The sequence below is a fragment of the Mytilus californianus genome, unplaced genomic scaffold (assembly GCF_021869535.1).
Source record: "Mytilus californianus isolate M0D057914Y unplaced genomic scaffold, xbMytCali1.0.p SCAF_2, whole genome shotgun sequence".
Lineage (NCBI taxonomy): Eukaryota > Metazoa > Mollusca > Bivalvia > Mytilida > Mytilidae > Mytilus > Mytilus californianus.
The window spans coordinates 113,312,598-113,332,752 of NW_026262668.1; the positions used below are offsets into that span (position 1 = coordinate 113,312,598).

At 32.6% G+C, this 20,155-nt stretch overlaps 1 protein-coding gene and 1 long non-coding RNA gene across 2 annotated transcripts in view; both read right to left on the minus strand.

The window, feature by feature from the left end:
* Window positions 1-3,723: 3,723 nt before the first annotated feature.
* On the minus strand, window positions 3,724-8,174 carry LOC127730766 (uncharacterized). Its single transcript, XR_007995294.1, has 3 exons — window positions 7,962-8,174; window positions 5,876-5,985; window positions 3,724-5,006 (listed from the first exon to the last, which is right to left on the minus strand). It is a non-coding gene; the product is annotated as an uncharacterized LOC127730766 (long non-coding RNA).
* A 9,565-nt stretch (window positions 8,175-17,739) lies between these two features.
* LOC127730765 (uncharacterized) overlaps window positions 17,740-20,155 on the minus strand; it is a 40,856-nt gene continuing 38,440 nt past the window's right edge. Inside the window, exons 9-10 of the mRNA XM_052239311.1 lie at window positions 19,116-19,401; window positions 17,740-18,363 (exon numbers count right to left, since the gene is read on the minus strand). Of these exons, the coding sequence (XP_052095271.1) occupies window positions 17,762-18,363; window positions 19,116-19,401 (888 nt within the window). The 3' untranslated portion in view covers window positions 17,740-17,761. The remainder of the gene's footprint in view (window positions 18,364-19,115; window positions 19,402-20,155) is intronic.

Below are 20,155 nucleotides of genomic sequence, written 5' to 3' on the forward strand. Positions count from 1 at the left end.
TTACTCGGGCCAAAGCCATGTCGTACCCAAGCCAACGCGGACCAATTTAAGACAACTCGGACCAATTCAAGACCACACGGATTAGGTTGAAATACAATTTGGTCCAGTTTGAAAGACAACTATAATAAAGACGACTCGAACCACTTTTTAAGTGATTTTTTAAAGACATCGTGAACCAGTTTGAAAGCCTACCCGACCACCTATATTATCACTTGTAAGTGATCTGGCCAGATGTCATGAATCCGGGTCCGTTCGCGCCCAATCACGTTCGCCCCCATGCACGTTCGCCCCCCTTTCACTTATGCACCCTACACGTTCGCACCCAGAGTCCGTTCGCACCCTACACGTTCGCGCCCAATTTTTATTGGTTTTGTGTTTAATAATTTGTAAACGAGTTTTGGTAAGTGTATTGCTATAAATATATATTTTTTCATTGTTTCTAAATAAAGTGAGATTCTGACAAGTTTTTTTTTTGTGTCATGGTAAATATATTGCTATAAACATTTTTTTTCATTGTTTTTAAATAAAGTGAGTTTCTGACGACCAGTATTTTATTTTTGTGTTGAATAATTTTTAATCATGTTTTGGTTAGTGTATTGTTATAAATATTTGTTTTCATTGTTTCTAAATAAAGTGAGATTCTGACAACGTTTTTTGCATGTGTTGATAAAATCTTAATCATGTTTTGGTTAGTGTATTGCTTTAAATATTTCTTTTTTATTGTTTCAAAAGGAATTGGGATTATGAAAACGTTTTTTATATGTGTTGAATAATTCGTAATCATGTTTTGGATAGTGTATTGCTATAAATATTTTTTTTCATTGTTTATGAATGAAGTGGGATTCTGACACACATGGGATCAAAGGAGCCAAGCTGTTAAAAACAATTATCTTTCATGTTTTTTTATTTAAAATCTTCAAAGTTTTACTCATACCAAGCTAAATACATGCAGTATTTACATCACAGCAAGTTAAAACAACCATGACAACAATCATGATTTTTAAACACTCAACAATAACACCAAATTAGGCTGTGTATAAATACCAATTAACAGTAATCATACATAATTAACATTTAATAATTAATCATCAAATCAATTTAAAACAATATTTCATTTAAAAATTCCCGAATTTTTATTTATGAAAATAAAAATATTTTGATATAAAAATCTACAAAACATCTAAAAATTTATCAGGTTTTTAATAAAAAAAAAAAGGGTGCGAACGTGTAGGGTGCGAACGGACCTAGGGGGCGAACGTGTGGGGTGCGAACGTGTAGGGTGCGAACGTGTATTGGGCGCGAACGGACCCGATACCAGATGTCATAGGCGAGAAGAATCATACCGGCTTCCGGAGCACCTGAGATCGCCCCAATTTTTTGGTAGGCTGTTGCTCAGTCTTTAGTTTTTAGTCTTTCTTCTTAAGTGTTGATATTTTGTCATTCAGTTTTTATTGCCCCTTTAGTATCCTCCCCCCTTTTTTGTTAATAATTATTGATACCTTTAACAATTAAATTTTGAATCCTGTTTTGAATATTTTAACTGCTATTGTTTGCTCTAAAGATGAGAGCCCTTGCTTGGAATATACATATTTCATTGTTATCATTGTATGAAATTTAAAGCCCTCGAGAGTCCATGATTGGTAAAATATAAATTAAACTCGAAATTTCTATTTCTATACGAACATGAATTATCGGGATAAATTAACATGAATCATTCAGTACCGTTTCGTCAATATTAAAGACTTATATATAATACCATTATTATAACTTTCTTCAAATATTTAAATGTGGTATTTCAGTTGATATTTTATAGTGTGTCTTTCTATGTTGTGATGTTACAATATTGTTTCAGGAAAAAGGGCGAAGGTTTGGTACCATTAAAACGTTTAAACCCGCTGCAATTGTTTGCACCTGTCCTAAGTCAGGATAAGTCAGGAATCTGATGTTCAGTAGTTGTCGTTTGTTGATGTGGTTCATAAGTGTTTCTCGTTTCTCGTTTTTTATATAGATTAGACCAATTGGTTTTCCCGTTTGAATGGTTTTACACTAGTAATTTTTGGGGCCCTTTATAGCTTGCTGTTCGGTGTGAGCCAAGGCTCCGTGTTGAAGACCGTACTTTGACCTATAATGGTTTACTTTTATAGATTTTGACTTGGATGGAGAGTTGTCTCATTGGCACTCATACCACATCTTCTTATATCTATTGTAATAGCTATTGTTAGGTAACACTGAGACTATTATAACACGGTATCTCAGGATAACAATAAAATTGTAGGAAACTTGACGGTGCAACAAACAAATGTAAAACACAAAGGTATGATACCGACTTAATCTTCGATATTTGTACCAGGAACATATATATTGACAGTTAGATATACTGTTCCCAGTTTGTACCTATTACAAATCACAACATTTAAAAAGAAATACACAAAGAATCAACACTAAGAAACACCCTGAATCAAACAAGAAGTTGTCTCTGAAACTGACATCATATCAAAATGCTGGATTTTTTTTAATGACTACATACTTTGTTATACGTTTGGAAAACTTTCATCTACATAAACGCTGAGGCCGAACCTCATGTTTCAGCGGTTCTCTGCATCTATTCATTCAAATTTCGGAATATAAAGACCTGGATGCTGCATACCTTATATAGATATAAGAAGATGTGGTATGAGTGCCAATGAGACAACTCTCCATCCAAGTCACAAATTGTAAAAGTAAACCATTATAGGTCAAAGTAAGGCCTTCAATACGGAGCCTTGGCTCACACCGAACAGCAAGCTATAAAGGGCCCCAAAAATGACTAGTGTAAAACCATTCAAACAGGAAAACCAACGGTCTAATCTATATAAAGAAACGAGAAACACCTATGAACCACATCATCAAACGACAACCACTGAATTGTATGCAGATGCCTTATACATGTTATATGTTACGAAGTTTCCGTCTGTCATATGTTTATTGTCTCGACCTCATTTTCATGGTTCAGCGACTGCTTGAAAATAATGTATTGTTTTGTTATATGAAATTCTCCGAGTAGGATAACTATATTTTGTATATTGAATCCTTTTAAACTTTTCGTGTCCTTCAGACAGGGTTCACCTGACCTCAACCTTATTTCACGGATCAATTATCAATGTTTATAGTTCTCATGGTCTAGTCCATATCTCAAATACTATAAGCAATAGATCAACCATATTTGGTGTATGGAAAAATAGTAAGATGCACATGTTCGACTGGCAATTTTCATCTGACCATGACCTCATTTTCATGGTTCATTGGACAATATTAAGTTTTTGTGTTTTCTTTCTATTGCCCAGATACTTTTTTTGATAGGGCGACTATATTTGAATGGAATGATTCAGGCAATTGTGTATTTGTCTGTCTTGCATGTTTCATCTGACTGTAACCTCATTTTCATGGTTCATTGAATATGACAGTTGTTTTCAAATAGTTCGTTTCTATATATGTTAGCGGGTTTGTTACTTTTTTGTTCACTTCAGTGTTCCTGTTGTTCGTTTGTTTTCCTCTTATAATTGATGTGTTTCCCTCGGTTTTAGTTTGTAAACCGGATTTGTTTTCTCTCAATCGATTTATGACCTTTGAACACCGGTATACTACTGTTGCCTTTATTCATTGATCAATTGTAAGTTTTCATGAATCAAGGTGTCTGTTTATAGTTACTATAAGCAATAGATCAACTATCCCAGCAAACACAAAAACATCTTTAAAATGTTTTTAAAATGTTGTGTCTAATGTCATGAAAATATCACAAAAAAACGTGAGAAAAACATTAAATGTATGGTAGAATATATATCGCTAAAACGTTTTCTAATATATTTTCTAAAATATTTGCATAATATAATTAAAATGTTGTAAAGAAATATCATGATAATGTGAAAAACAATGGCGTATAAAACATTTTGATAATCTTTTAAAAAATATTTTCTAGAAATATTTTCTGAACGTTTGAAAAATATCATGAACATCAAATAATGTTATAAAAATGTTTTTTGGATGTTTTCTTGCAAGTGAGACTGTTAAGAAGATGTTTTTGGTTGATATCTAGATCATATCAATAAAAAAATGTCTGTACTTTTAATTGAGTTTCCTGCTTTTTTAAATAACAAATCATTAGTTAAATTAATTTATACACAGTGATTAATTCTATACATGTATACAAACAAGAATAAATCAGTTGTTTTGCTAAGCATATGAAATTCACAATTCAAAGTCTCTAAAAACAAGAAGTATCTACAAATTTTGACACATCCAAAATGGCAGACACAACTCATCATGGTCAAGCCACTTACCAAATATGAAGTCATTCTGTTCATCAGCATTACTAATTAAAGTAATGAAAAATTTGAGAACATTCAAAATTTTGAAATACAAAGTATAAGCAAACAGGAAACAGGTGCCAGATACAAAAATGTTCACACATCACAGTTCATCACTATCAAGCAGCTCATTAAATATGAACTCATCTTTATCAGCAGTTTTGTGAAAAACAGCACTTGATGAAAATATTTGTTGGACAAAATCCGACAAATATAGGTGGACAGATGACAGACAGTGCAAGAAAACCCACATTCCAACCACAATGGTATAATGTTTAGTTTTTCACTCTCAACTTTTATTACCTATCTTATACACATCATGCATATGTCAACCTGAACATGCATGACATATATGCCATTGGACATTATGCAAATATTATACACATTTTTAAGTTCAAGTTACATTGACTAAAACTTGTGTCCCAAATTCAGATTTTTCAATACAACTTCTCTTTCTAAACTAAAACGCTACACTTCTAATAGGGTTACATCTTAAGTCAATAATCATTGATAATTGGCTGAACAGATGAGAACAAAACACCATTTTACATCAACTATTTGATTTATTTAAGAATACATTGAAAAAGTCAATCAATTGTCTTATTCAAAATCACTAGGAATGTCTTGTAGTGTCTTATATCTTTTTCTTGCTGTGCCATGCTTCTGAAAAAAAAAAAATTAATCTTACATTCATATATGAACTTCTTGCACATTCCTTTATTATAGAACGATTCAAGTTGCCTGAAGGATATACATCCCCTCCCCTTTAAAGTTTTGAAACAAATAACGATGATAGTCTGTCGGAAGGGGACTATAAATGGCTGACCGTGTTAAGAGAGAGCAATATGCCACGCTGAACTTCATTTAGTTAAAAAAAAACACATAAAAAACTTTAGACTAGATATGTGTCCAGTCCAGAGTCTTATTTCATTATACTCGTTGATTGTTGTCTATCATATTTTTTTTTCTTTTATTGTTTTGTATAAATCAGGCTGTTGTTTTTCTTGTTTCTTTTAGTTTTCATTAAATGCATTGTATCATGTAAGGGCCTTTAAAAGCCCTGCTACATAATGTCATTAAACATCTTATTGTCCTTTTTAAGTGTTAAACTCTGTAGAGTGACATAGTTTATAACTTGTCATTTGTATCTAAGGGCATATGATACAGTCCTAGAAGTATACTATAGGCACATAATAACTTATCGAAGTGTTACGCATTGTTTTTGCAATGATGATAATAATATAACTTAACTTCCGAGAAACACACAGATGTCATTAAATGAGTTGTTTATACATGTATGTATTTGAAATACTTCAAAGGAAAGCAAATATGTTTATGAAAGCACACTGTTGGACTAAAAGATTGATTTAAATAAACAACTTGTTTCTATTTTGTCACAAAAAATATAATTTATTCAAATATCCAGATATCTTTTCTGTATTGTATGCCCTTAATCTTGAATGTAATGCATTGTTTATGCTAAATATTTGAATTAAATATGGAATAACAGTAATTCTGTATGAAAATCTTACTTCAAAAAAAAATTCTCCTGAAAGGTTGTAGACATTTCAAAGAACCTGCGCCACTTCCAAATTGTAAACCTGCATATTGAACTTGTCCTTTGTGGCTTTTCTTTTAGCTCCTGTTAAAAAATAAAAGATACATTGTATGTACATTGTGTGTATGAAGCAATAAATATAGTTTTAAGCAACAGTTTATATTATCTTGCTTGTGCTGAAGTCTTACATAGTCTTTGTAATGTTCATTAAGCTGTTAAGGGAAATTTAATTTACTGTTTTGCAAATACATACATACACTGATTTTACTAGAAAAAAAAATCTCCATATTCAAATGGTGCTTATATTAGTGTTATTGTAACTTGTTTGTGTGCCTCGGAAACAAGGTATTGAGTCATGCTTATTGCAATAGTTGTTGTTGGTTTACAGTCAGAGATATTACTCTATAGGGTTATTACAGAAAATAACTTGCGTGTGTTATTACAGATACTTTCATGAGTTATCTACTCTTTATTCCTTAAATTTTCTAAATCTGTAATAACATATGTTTGTTATTTGTAAAATAAATCAAAAATATTTTAATTTATAGTGGGCTCTAGGGAACTCTTGAGACTTTGCGCAGAAACTAAATGCATAGCCTTGATAACTAATTTTTAAATTAAATTAATACATTTTTGATTAACCATGGTAAATCAATGAGACAAGGCTTTTAAGGGATAAACTTAGCTGTAATAACAAGGCTTAGTTATTAAAGGAATGTAACTTATTATATGAGACACTTGGGAATCACTGGGAAGCTTGGCAGAACCTCATTACATGCTCTGGTCATTATTTCTTACAATAAATTAAAATACATTGTAATTAAGCATGATGTATGTCTCAGCAAATGCTTTGGAGTGATATAGAGAAGCTGTGATAACACCCTTTAGTTATTACAGGCATATATTTTCTGTAATAACATAGGTATACTATTCAAAACTGTCAAACTATGAACTGTTATATCTTTCTATAGTTAAGTATACATAAAGACAATAGTAATATCAATAGAACTTGCATACATTTTAACTAAACTAATGATGTATATTGTCCCTTTGAAACATGTAACATACATATGTTATCACAGTTCTTTGATTTTTCAGTCCACAGTAACAAATGTATGTTATTTTTCTGTAATAACCCTATAGAGTTATATCCCTGACTGGTTTAAGTCTGTCAAATTTCTTTTTCATAATACATGTATGTATTTAATGTATGCAGTTAGTTGTTTTGTTTCAATTGTGTTGAGAAAAATTTAACATTTGTTTGTCAAGGCTTCAAAGTGGACTATATGGCATTGGTTTTCTCAGTTTTGAAAGCCGTACAGTGACTTATAATTTCTTTTATCCAAGTCATTTAAATTCTGGTGGATAGCTGTCTCATACACCTTATCGCTATTTCAGTATTTGGAAATCTGTCCCGCTTGAACTTTTTACGTCAGCATACGTCATACAATAATACACCTTATCGCTATTCCCGCTTGACCCGAGAATCTATCCTGCTTGAACTTTTGATGTCAAACAACAATCACTTTTCCATTGTGGCATCAGATATTTTTTATGATGATGTCAAAATTTTAAGGGAACTTGTGACAGTTGTGTGATGTCCAGTAATGGCGGACAAATAGTGATAAGGTGTATTACTTTCAATTGTGGTGTCAAATATTTTCTAATATGACGTCAACATTTTACGGGAACTTTTGTGATGTCCATGGCCAGTAATGGCGGACAAATAGCGATAAGGTGTATTGGCAATCAATTCAAACACACAAGCCACATATCCTTATAATATTTTTATATCAATGAACAAATTCATAATTGGTGTACGTAGATGCTTGAACAGTGGCGGATTTAGGGGCCCCGACCCCCTTATGGAGCTACTTATAAGATAAATGTATAGACTATTTACAAGTATCACTCCAAACGTTTGCTTGCCTTGGGCAGGGGCCCCCTTTTTTCAAAACCTTGATCCGCACCTCCAGAAACAGATGTAATTTGGTTCCGATTATGATTGAACACACACAATGAATGCACAAGTTTCATCTTAACAGATTAATCATTCTTACCAAGTGAGTATATATCGCGTAACAAACAATTTTCTTGGCTCTCTTTGTTGATATCCTGTCTTCGTTTCGAAATTCAAATTTCAAAATCAATTCCGGTGATAAAACAAAAGTCGATTCCGGAAAAGGTCGGTTTTCCGTAAGGCATATAAACGATACGAAAATTGAACTTAGTACAGTTACAGTTTTCATTTCTTAATTTCTAAAATATACACGAACGAAATGAATAAACATAAAAGAACGGTGATTGTTTATCTATACATTATTGCTTAATTTGATGTTGACTCTTTTGAATTTTAATATAAGAAGGAATAAAATGTGACTTCAAGGATCTTCAAGATATCAATTAAGGATTTCAACCATAGTATCTTGCTTGTCATGAAATGTAGTACTATATCTTATCCTGAAAAAAACGAGCTAATTCCACAAAACGTTGTTTGTGGGGTTTTGAATAAAGTTTAAATAAAATGTTATTTTTATATCCGTAAAATGTTGAATAAAATATCAGTAAGGCTATTAAGTAATGTGTATGTCAAAATATTTTAAAGAAAACATTTAGCTGATATTTTTCAGATGTTTTATGTAAAACATTTTAATTTTACGTTATAAAACATTTTATGCAAATAGCAAAACTATATTTTCTGTAAAACATTTTTTTGCAGAATGTTTTTTGGATATTTGGAAAATATTTACTCTAAATGTTGTTAAAATATAAAATACCAATTGAAGAAAATATTATTTGTTTTATATTATAAAATATCTACGGGATATTTTAGAACAATGTTTGAGAACATGAATAAAAGATATTAGCAAATAATATTTTGTTAATGTTGTAAAAACATTTTACTTAAATGTTAGAAATAAAACATTTCAAAAACAATAAAATAAACATTTTTTTTATGTTTAACTGATATCTTATTGAAATATTTTGTGAGAGACGTCCATATGACATTTAAAAAATGTTTTTAAAATGTTGTGTGTTTGCTGGGATATTTGGTGTATGGAATGATTTCATGCTGTACATGTTGCCATGCTAGGGCTCATCTGACATTGACCTGAATTTTATGGAAAGTAATCTGTTAAATGTGAAATTAAGGGGGAGTTGTAATATTTTTACATTGTTTTATTTTTGGGGATTTGCAGATACTTAAGTTAATGAGACTATTTGAAAAATCATAAAATAAAACATAGGCAACCGTGCTTGTTTAAGGTGGAAAACGAAGCTAAAAATAGGGTGTTTTTTCTAATTTCATTGAGAGTTTGCGGACAACTTTGGGGAATTTTTAAAACTAGTATTGTTGGCATTTTTTAACCAATTTTAAAACTTAGAGAAATGTTCATCAGGGGGAAAAATATGTCAGCAGTATATATTTATTTCTAAATTCAATACTTGTATTACATGTTAAAACGTGTTATACATGTAGTTCCTGGATTTAATTGTGCAGTTTTACTAAGTTCTTGAACGCCAGGGTTGTCTGAGGTATAGCAAACCTTTACTAAATTCTTCTAAAGATACCAAGATTAGGTTTGGAAGTTTGGCTGTAGAGTGACTGTAGAAAACTTATTTCAAACGGGATAGGACATCCTTATTTTTACGGAGATGTTTTTTTACCGAGCCCGGAAATTTAGATACGATCCGGGAAAACTTATCGATCCTTTAAATAAACTTATTCTAAAAGGTTACCAATTCAAGACTGTGATGATATCATTGAATATTGTTTTTATTGGTATACATATTGATTTTGTTATCGGTAAATTAAAATCAAAATAAATATTATTTTATATACATATGCCCATGCATGGCTCTACAATCTTTCGATACCTGTATCTTGGCATTGCACAAAGTCATGTTTTTCTCTGACTGTTAATGACGTCCCTCTACACTAAATCCATTGAATGCTAGATGTGTACTGATTGGTATTTTAGTCCGAGATGCATGATTTTTTTACTAGTTGTTTTTGGCTTTGAACTTGCTGTCAGTAACTGCGAGTACTCTCAGATCTGTACTTAGTGTTTTTTTGTTGTTGTGGGGATGTATAAATACCCTGCCACGTCAGGTATGTGTTTTTATTAGATGTTTTCTGCTTTGTATAGATCTGATGAGTTAATCCCTTTTCAACTGATCTTTAAAGTTTGTCCTTATGTTGAACTGTTACACCATTGTCCAAGGTTAGTTGGAGGGTTTGGCGCCAACAAACTAGTTTAACCCCACCACATTGTTGTATGTCAGGAGCCTGCAATTCAGTGGTTGTCGTTTGTTGCTGTATATCATTTTTGTTTTTTTGTTTTTTTGTTTTTCGTTCATTATTATGTACATAAATCAGGCCGTTAGTTTTCTCGTTTGAATTATTTTACATTGTCATTTCTAGGCCTTTTTAAGATGACTATGCGATATGGGTTTTGCTCATTGTTGAAGGCCGTACGGTGACCTATAGTTGTAAATTTCTATATCATTTGGTCTCTGGCGGAGAGTTGTCTCATGAACAATCATAACACATCTTCTTATTTTATACCGGTCCGCCAGTGATAGCCTTACTTCCGTTTGGATGTATAAAATCACAACCAAGTTCAATCGCTATGTCAGATGATTTCTACATTCTCTGTACGTTTAGGAACCTTGCAACAACTCTTTGAGGGGTCAGTATGTGGCTGTTGCAAGACAAAATTTCTGCCCCTTTCCAACATATCCTCATGTTTTGGTGGCAGTTCTAATGTCTTGCTCTCCATCCCGGTCGACCTAGCTTGAAGTTCTTATCTTTTGAATAATTGGTTGTTTGTTTTCGTTTTGAAAATGCATGGAATATTTGCCACTGGACGTCAAGCAAGCAACGCCATGAGCAATCAATCAATATAGTTCATGTATTGTATTTTCCTACCATTTGCACAGGAGTTGGCTTTGATCGTGTATTTTAAAAGACTTGCTAAATAAGTAAATGTCACCGTGTATGCTGCCAAAAAAAAACTTCTAAAATTGTTCCTGCAAATGTGTTTCCTCAAATGTCGCCTTATAATATAGGGGGAGGTGAGACATATCGACGTACCTTTTTTTCAAAACTATATTTACCTTAATTAGTTACCTCCCTTAAAACGTAGTTTATTATAATTTTGAATCAATCACTTATATGATAAAATCATATGAAAGCTGTCATGTAAATATAAATTGCATTTCTTTATCAAAATTTACTGATTTGTATTATCATTTGCGTTGCAATAAATAAAATGGTGGAAGATACCAAGGGGAAATTAAAAAATAATAAGCCAAAGAAAAACTGACAACGCCATATGGCAATGCGAAAAAAGACGAAAAGACGAACAAGTCCACAAAACACTTCATACAAAACTCAAAGATCGAGCAACACTAAAATGGCAAGGACTCTCAGACACGTACTTCCGTATTATTCTCCATTGATTCGATTTGCAGTGTATACACTTTATTTTTTAGTTACAGTATACAAAATTGGTAAATACTGTGAAAAAATATAAACGATTTCTGTATGAAGGTATTGATGGCCCAGATTTTTGTCACCAGTCTTAGCAACACGAAAAATCTAAACTATATACGTTCCCCCAAAAAATCGGCAAATTCATTCATTTAGTATTCTAGAATTTAGGTTTCAAGATATTAGAATTTAATCTTTTGTTTTAATTTTGTTTTACATTAAGGCCATATATTGGTTGATTGGCGGCAATGACTGGAATCACAAACCACTTTGAAAAAAGTTAACGACGACGACCGACGCCAAGTAATGACAATAGCTCACACACACAACACACATATATATAATGTCTAAAAATAGCAACAATCAACATCCAATCTATTTAGGCGTGAATCAGCTTGTGAAAATAAACTGATACAGTTACTGAGTTAAAATTATATAAATGTCTAAGAATATAACTTAAACACGCTAATTGATACATTAAAAAGTTCTGTTAGATTTTAATATGTTAAACTTTTACTCCAAATTAACTTTGTGTAGTTTAAGCTACAAAAATTTTTTTTTTATAGAACATCAATAAATATGTTAAACTTTTACTCCAACTTTTTTTAGTTTAAGCTACAAAAATATTTGTTTGTCATGCATCCGATTTCACATTGATAGATGCACACGCCTGTTGAATTAAGCTAGTTTGTCTAGCGAAATTTTGCGTAGTTCTATTTAAAATCTATAGAACTTTTTAATGTATCAATTAGCGTGTTAAAGTCATATTCTTAGACATTTATACATATATATAATTCGTCTAAACAACAGCCCAACAATGTAAGATCTGTTTTTGTTCTTCCCTGGCCGGGATTCGAATTCATGCTACTGAGATATCGTGGCACCAAATCGCCTTGCACTATGCCCGACGCGCTAGACCACTCGACCACCTAGGCTCTATCTCTCTCTCTCTCTCTCTCTCTCTCTCTATATATATATATATATACCCCTCTAACAAGAAATTTGTTTTGCATGCACACGTATAAAAATTGCGGTTTTTATCCAACGCAATCATAAGTTTGAACGTTGTTTTCAATTTAGACTTGTTTATATTTTTTCGTTTGGGCTTGTATTATATTTGCCTTCGGGTTTATATGATCCGTTCATCCTATTTTGACTCCTCAAAATTCAAGAGTCTATCCTAAATTGAGGTAAATAGGTGGGCTAATCAAATACCGTTTCGATTCCTAACATCACTGAAGAGACACTATTTGTCGAAATCCGGATATGGTGTACAAAAACCTTTGCACCTTTTGTTTGCGGTATATCATCTTTTCCGCAAGTTTATTGTTTTCTGTTTAGTATTAAATTAAAAATTAAGATCCATTTATTACATCGGTGATCCGTTTATTTGACAATCGCCAATTGCAGTCAGCAGGGTTTAAGAACATTTGTTGTTCGACCTGTTAGTCAAATGCGTTTGGTAAAAATATACTTTTTCACTTATTTGGTCTTTTGGAAAATGTTGTTAATGCTGAATTTAGACCCCTCTAACAAGAAATTTGTTTTGCATGCACACGTATAAAAATTGCGGTTTTTATCCAACGCAATCATAGGTTTGAACGTTGTTTTCAATTTAGACTTGTTTATATTTTTTCGTTTGAGCCTGTATTATATTTGCCTTCGGGTTTATATGATCCGTTCATCCTATTTTGACTCTTCAAAATTCAAGAGTCTATCCTAAATTGAGGTAAATTATATGGCCTTCCAAATACCGTTTCGATTCCTAACATCAATGTTAGATCTGTAAATTTGCTTTCGCAAATTTTTTGTTCTTCCCTCGCCGGGATTCGAACTCATGTTACTGAGATATCGTGGCACCAAATCGCCTTGCACTATGCCCGACGCGCTTTTTATTTTTATCTTTATTAAAATAAATCATCAGATATAACTACATGTTAAAACTGATAAAACTAATCAAATATAAACAACATTAATCAACATGCATACAGTAATAGAAACAATGAGGTTTGTCATCTATATATCATACATTTACAAATCAAATACTAAGACATCATCTGTTTCTTGTACTATTGGATTGTTTTTTAGAAAGTTCTTTTCAAAAACATTGTTCTTGTTATTTTGCTGACACAGGTATTATACATTACTAGAGGCTCTAAAGAGCCTGTGTCGCTCACCTTGGTCTATGTGCATATTAAACAAAGGACACAGATGGATTCATGACAAAATTGTGTTTTGGTGATGGTGATGTGTTTGTAGATCTTACTTTACTGAACATTTTTGCTCCTTACTATTATCTCTATCTGTAATGAACTTGGCCCAGTAGTTACAGTGGAAAATATTTTGTAAAAATTTACAAAAATTTACAAAATTTATGAAAATTGTAAAAAATTTACTATAAAGGGCAATAACTCCTTAAGGGGTCAATTGACAATTTTGGCCGTGTTGACTTATTTGTAGATCTTACTTTGCTGTACATTATTGCTGTTTACAGTTTATCTCTATCTATAATAATATTCAAGATAATAACCAAAAGCTGCAAAATTTTCTTAAAATTACCAATTCAGGGGCAGCAACCCAACAAGGTGTTGCCTGATTGGTCTGAAAATTTCAGGGCAGATAGTTCTTGACCTAATGAATAATTTGTTTTCGTCAGATTTGCTCTAAATGCTTTGGTTTCAGAGATATGAGCCAAAAACTGCATTTTACCCTATGTACTATTTTTTAGCCATGTCGGCCATCTTGGTTCGCGGGCAGGATCATCGGACACATTTTTAAACTAGATACCCTAATGATGATTGTGGACAAGTTTGTTTAAATTTGTCGTAGTAGTTTCAGAGGAGAAGATTTTTGTAAAAGATTACAAAAATTTACGAAAAATGGTTAAAAATTGACTATAAAGGGCAATAACTCCTTAAGGGGTCAACTGACCATTTTGGTCAAGTTGACTTATTTGTAGATCTTACTTTGCTGAACATTATTGCTGTTTACAGTTTATCTCTATCTATAATAATATTCAAGATAATAACCAAAAACGGCAAAATTTCCTTAAAATTACCAATTCAGGGGCAGCAACCCAACCACGGGTTGTCCAATTCATCTGAAAATTTCAGGGCAGACAGATCTTGTCAGATTTGCTCTAAATGCTTTGGTTTCAGAGATATAAGCCAAAATCTACATTTTACCCCTATGTTCTATTTTTAGCCATGGCGGCCATCTTGGTTAGTTGGCTGGGTCATCGGACACATTTTGTAAACTAGATACCCCAATAATGATTGTGGCCAAGTTTGGTTTAATTTGGCCAAGTAGTTTCAGAGGAGAAGATTTTTGTAAAAGTTAATGACGACGGACGACGACGGACGACGACGACGAAGATGACGACGACGAAGACGGACGACGGACGCCAAGTAATGAGAAAAGCTCACTTGGCCCTTTGGGCCAGGTGAGCTAAAAATAAGTAACATAATGTTTCAATGTATATTGGAACAGTTTGGTCAAATTTACATTTTTGTGTCCATTTTTTAGTAAATTTAGTCTTCGAAATATACAGAACCTATCTACTGACAATAAAAAATTTAAGAAAAGGTCATTCACACCTTTCATTTTCCATCTGAGCCCGTTTAATAATCACATATCACTCTGTACTAAACTTACTATATCTGAGTCACAATGTTCAAATATTTTACATAATAAAGTAGATTAATAATCATGAAAGTCTTCTAGTTCATCACAGTTTATATATATATATGTATAATATCTACATTTTCTTATGCCCGACGCGCTAGACCACTCAAACACCTAGGCTCTACAATAATAAAGCTTTTGGTGGCCGGTTATTACCTTTCCTCGTCAGTTTTTAATCTAGCGTCGTAACACAGTACATGATATATAAGGCATGATGATGGATTTTTTACAGATCAGCTGAATTATCTATCGTAAAGGATCTTACAAATTAATGCAGGATGTAGTCACACAAATAATTATGTTATAAGTACGTCTGAACCAGTGACAACTCTGAGACAGATTTTATTCATCGGATCACCAGCAGTGATGGTGATACAAGGCTGAAAATACATTCTGTATATATATTTCGTCTAAACATCAGCCCAACAATGTTAGTTCTGTAAATTTGCTTTCGCAAATTTTGTGTTCTTCCCTCGCCGGGATTCGAACTCATGCTACTGAGATATCGTGGCACCAAATCGCCTTGCACTATGCCCGACGCGCTAGACCACTCGACCACCTACGCTCTACAAAAAAAAAGGATGCAATCACAGACATAATTATATAATAAGTACGTCTGAACCAGTGACAACTCTGCGACAGATTTTATCCATCGGATCACCAGCAGTGATGGTGATACAAGGCTGAAAATACACTCTGTATATATAATTCGTCTAAACTTTTTTGTTCTTTTTTGGAGGGAAAGTATAAAGTTTAGATTTTTCATGTTGCTAAGACTGGTGACAAAAATCTGGGCCATCAATACCTTCATACAGAAATCATTTATATATTGCCATTGGCGATTGCCAAATAAACGGATCACCAGGTGTAATGAATGGATCTTATTTATAAATTAATACCAAACAGAAAACAATAAACTTGCGGAGAAGATGGTATACCGCAAACATGAGGTGCAAACATTTGTACACCATATCCGGATTTCGACAATTAATGTCTCTTCAGGGATGTTAGAGATCGAAACGATATTTTGAAGGCCATATAATTTACCTCAATTTAGGATAGACTCTTGAATTTTAAACAGTCGAAATAGGATGAACGGATCATATAAACCCGAAGGAAAATATAATACAAGCCCAAACAAAAAAGTATAAACAAGTCTAAATTGAAAACAACGTTCAAACCTATGGTTGCGTTGGATAAAAACCGCAATTTTTATACGTGTGCATGTAAAACAAATTTCTTGATAGAGGGGTCTAAATACAGCACAAAAAACATTTTCCAAAAGACCAAAAAAGGTGAAAAGTATATTTTAACAAATCGCATTTGACTTACAGGTCGAACAACTGATGTTCTTAAACCCTGTTGACTGCCATTGACGATTGCCAAATAAATTGATCACGAGCGAGATGTATAATGGATCTTAATTATTAATTGAATACCAAACAGAAAAAAATAAACTTGCAGAGAAGATGGTATACCGCAAACATGAGGTGCAAACATTTGTACACCATATCCGGATTTCAACAATAATTAATGTCTCTTCAGTGATGTTAGGAATCGAAACGGTATTTGGAAGGCCATATAATTTATCTCAATTTAGGATAGACTCTTGAATTTTAAAGAGTCGAAATAGGATGAACGGATCATATAAACCCGAAGGAAAATATAATACAAGCCCAAACAAAAAAATATAAACAAGTCTAAATTGAGTTCTCCGTTTGACAGTTGGAATTTGAGTAGATGGAATAATTTTGTTTAGTAACGGAGCTGATGAAAGAACTGCTTGTACTAAAACGGAGAACTCAATTTATTTGTAAACAAGTAGTTCTTTCATCAGCTCCGTTACTTAACAAAATTATACCATCTACTCAAATTCCAACTGTAAAATGGAGAACTCAATTTATATATTAACATGTAACACTTGTGGCATTCAGTATGTGGGAGAAACAATGGACAAATTTAATATTCGGCTCAATAACCATCGTTCATGGTACAAAACCAACAAAAACTGTCCTCTCACAAGACATCTTCGTTCAACGAAACATTCTTTTGATAATGTTACTTTCCAAATCATAGAAGTCAACACCGAGTGGGACACCACGGCGAGAAGGAGAAGAGAAAACTTTTGGATCCACCAACTCCACACTTTAGAACCTGATGGTCTTAACGAAAAAGATGAGAAAAGATACAGGAAAGATAAAGAATAATTTAGTACACAGCATCGTCCTTTTTATCCTGTAATATTGGCCAATGGACGTTGCTAACTTCAACTACCAATTTTGTAAAAATCTTGAACTTCATCCAAATTATGTATTATTTTCAAGGCAGCTAAATTCAAGTGCAACATATACATTGAGCTGCAAAAGTTTCTTATCATCTACATCCGATTTCACCTGGATAGATGCACGCTTGATAAAGCTCGTTAGTCTAGCGAAATATTGCGTTTATTTTCATCATTTTGTAAATATTTTAAACATTCTTATATTTACATACTAAATAGTGTGTTAAAATTACATTGTTAGGCAATCTATAATTTTATTTGTGTAATTGAATTAATCTCTGTACTGATTAATCCACACTCCCATAGATTTGTATGTCATGTGCTGCTATTTATATATAGGCACTAATATATATATATATAAGATCTTTGGACCATGTGATGAAAAAAACACAATTTTATTATCCATAGTTCTGTAACTGTGTTGCATTACACTTGATTTTAACTGTTAAAGATGCAAATACATCTAAAGCTGAAAAGTCTTCATCAGAGGTGTAAAAGAGATTATTTGGATATTCTAGAATTTCATAAAAACTGTCAAAATGTAAATCCGTCCCAGAAAGTAATCCAAACACTTCAATGTTAAAATTACTTAAGTATTTTACTTTCGTTTTTATATCATAAACATCTAACCAATCTCCGTTTGCTACTAAAATGATTAACTTCCTAGAAGCTGAGCGTGCCCCTATTGTTGCTTCAAATCCTTTTTCTAAAACATATTGCAATGCATGGGATGTATTTATAGTGCTGAATGTTCTATCTTTGTTGACTTGATACATTTTTGCAATCAGATCATGTTTATTTTTGGACAGGGATAGGTTGAACAAAATATCGGGTTCATCAGAGAATATAGTCATTCCAAAGAGAACATCCGGATTGACGGCAACCGTCGTTGTTATAAGCTGTTCTATCGCTATTTGACGTGACCGGTAGTTGTCAAACGACTGATTCCTTCGGGTATCCATCATTATGATAATGTCAGTTTTTAACTTCATTACACAATCTGAAAAAGTGACTATAACATGTATGAAAACTTACAATGACTTACGACGGCAATAAGATGAAAATGTTGCATTGTAAAAACTCTTGATATTTGATTGCAAAAATATGAGCACACGCGAAATATATCTAAGTATTTGAGATAAACAGATAATTAGGTATATTGCATATTATTTTGAAAAATATTTTGTTTTTCAGCGCTCGAGATTTCTCAGGGCAAAAGAATCAGAGAAAGAGACAAAAAGTAGCACTTTTCATGATCTATCTCTCGAAATCAATGGTAATTATTATAACGTGTATGTGATATCAATGCATGTATATTTCAGAACTTTCCTTTTCTTCTGTCTTTTTTAATTGATTAATTAACAAATAAAGTTATTTACATGCACCACCTCCATATTCTTGAGCCTAAAATAGGCATTAACGCCCTTCCTTATATATTTGGTTCTCGCCACGAAACATTTCATACAAATTCCAAGTGAGCCTTGTATTGTTTTTAAAGTTTGATACATTGGTTTAGTCGTGTCCTTCGTTGAAGACTTGTTAACTGCCATGACACATGTTAATGCCTACTCTGTTCATTTTGAAAATGATTTTAGTTTGAATTTATGAGTTTTTTGTGTGTTTCATCTCTTTCGTGGAATACTTTCAGTGTCAAGGTTAATCAAATTTTCATACCTCACGATGTCTTTTACAAACCACTAGCCCATTAGTGTCCGAAATTAGTGTTTATTATTGACAAACTTATTATCTTACTTATACAACTTGAATGTAGACTTTCTTTAATGATGTTGTTGTAAATTTCCTCAACGTCTGGAAAATGAAAAACATAGTCACCCTTGCCTGACATCTTTATCAAATTAGTGTGACTGATTGAATCTCCTATCCCAACACTTAAGATTCGTCCCCCGTTGTTCCGGAAATCTGTTGCTGCATTATTTATCGAGTTCTGGTTCCGATCAGAAAAAAGTCCATCAGTTAGTAACACTACAAACTGCATAATACCATTTCCTCTCGCTCCCATGGAACAGTTTCTTAAAACCTTCAAACATTTGGGAAGTTGTGCAAGTTTATGAGAAGAATTTTTGTAATAAATTTTACTACGAGATTGTATTCATTTTAATTTTGAGTATTGACAGTTCGGTAAAAATGTACGAAACCAATTAAGAAGGTTCATGAATTAAAAATTCGAAATCAATAAATCATCAAATATTTGAACTGGATTAGCAACACGACTGGTGCCATTATTGAAGTATATGTTTACCCTTCCGGAGCATCTGGGATCTTCCCTCGTTTTGGGTTCTTCTTGCCCAGCCTAAGTTTGTGTAGTGTTTTTGTAAATTGTTGAAGGCAGCTTTTAAGTTATAAATTATTATAGCCAATGTCAATTTCAATAAGTAAGAAATGTCCTAGAACTAAATTGACAACAAATCGTAGTGGGATGTATCGAACTTCTAGTCGCTGCACTCGAAGCCTTTCGTTGTAAAACTTCATCACTCGCTGCGAGCGAAAAGTTTTAAACCTAAATACAGCTTCAATTAAACCGTTTATTACCCTAGTTATCTACTCGAGATATTTAAAATTTGAACATTTTCGATCGAGAATGGATAAATGTTGTAGTCAGCTGGATAAGATGATGGTATCTGTTTCTGCTATAATTTAATGGGTTTTTTTTTATTATTACAAACTGTCAAATTTAAAAAAGAAATCAAAACACAAAAGAACCGGTTGTTAATAACTTGTGTTAGAACTACTAAAAATAGTATGCCTTATTTTCACTTTATATGACGTTGCTT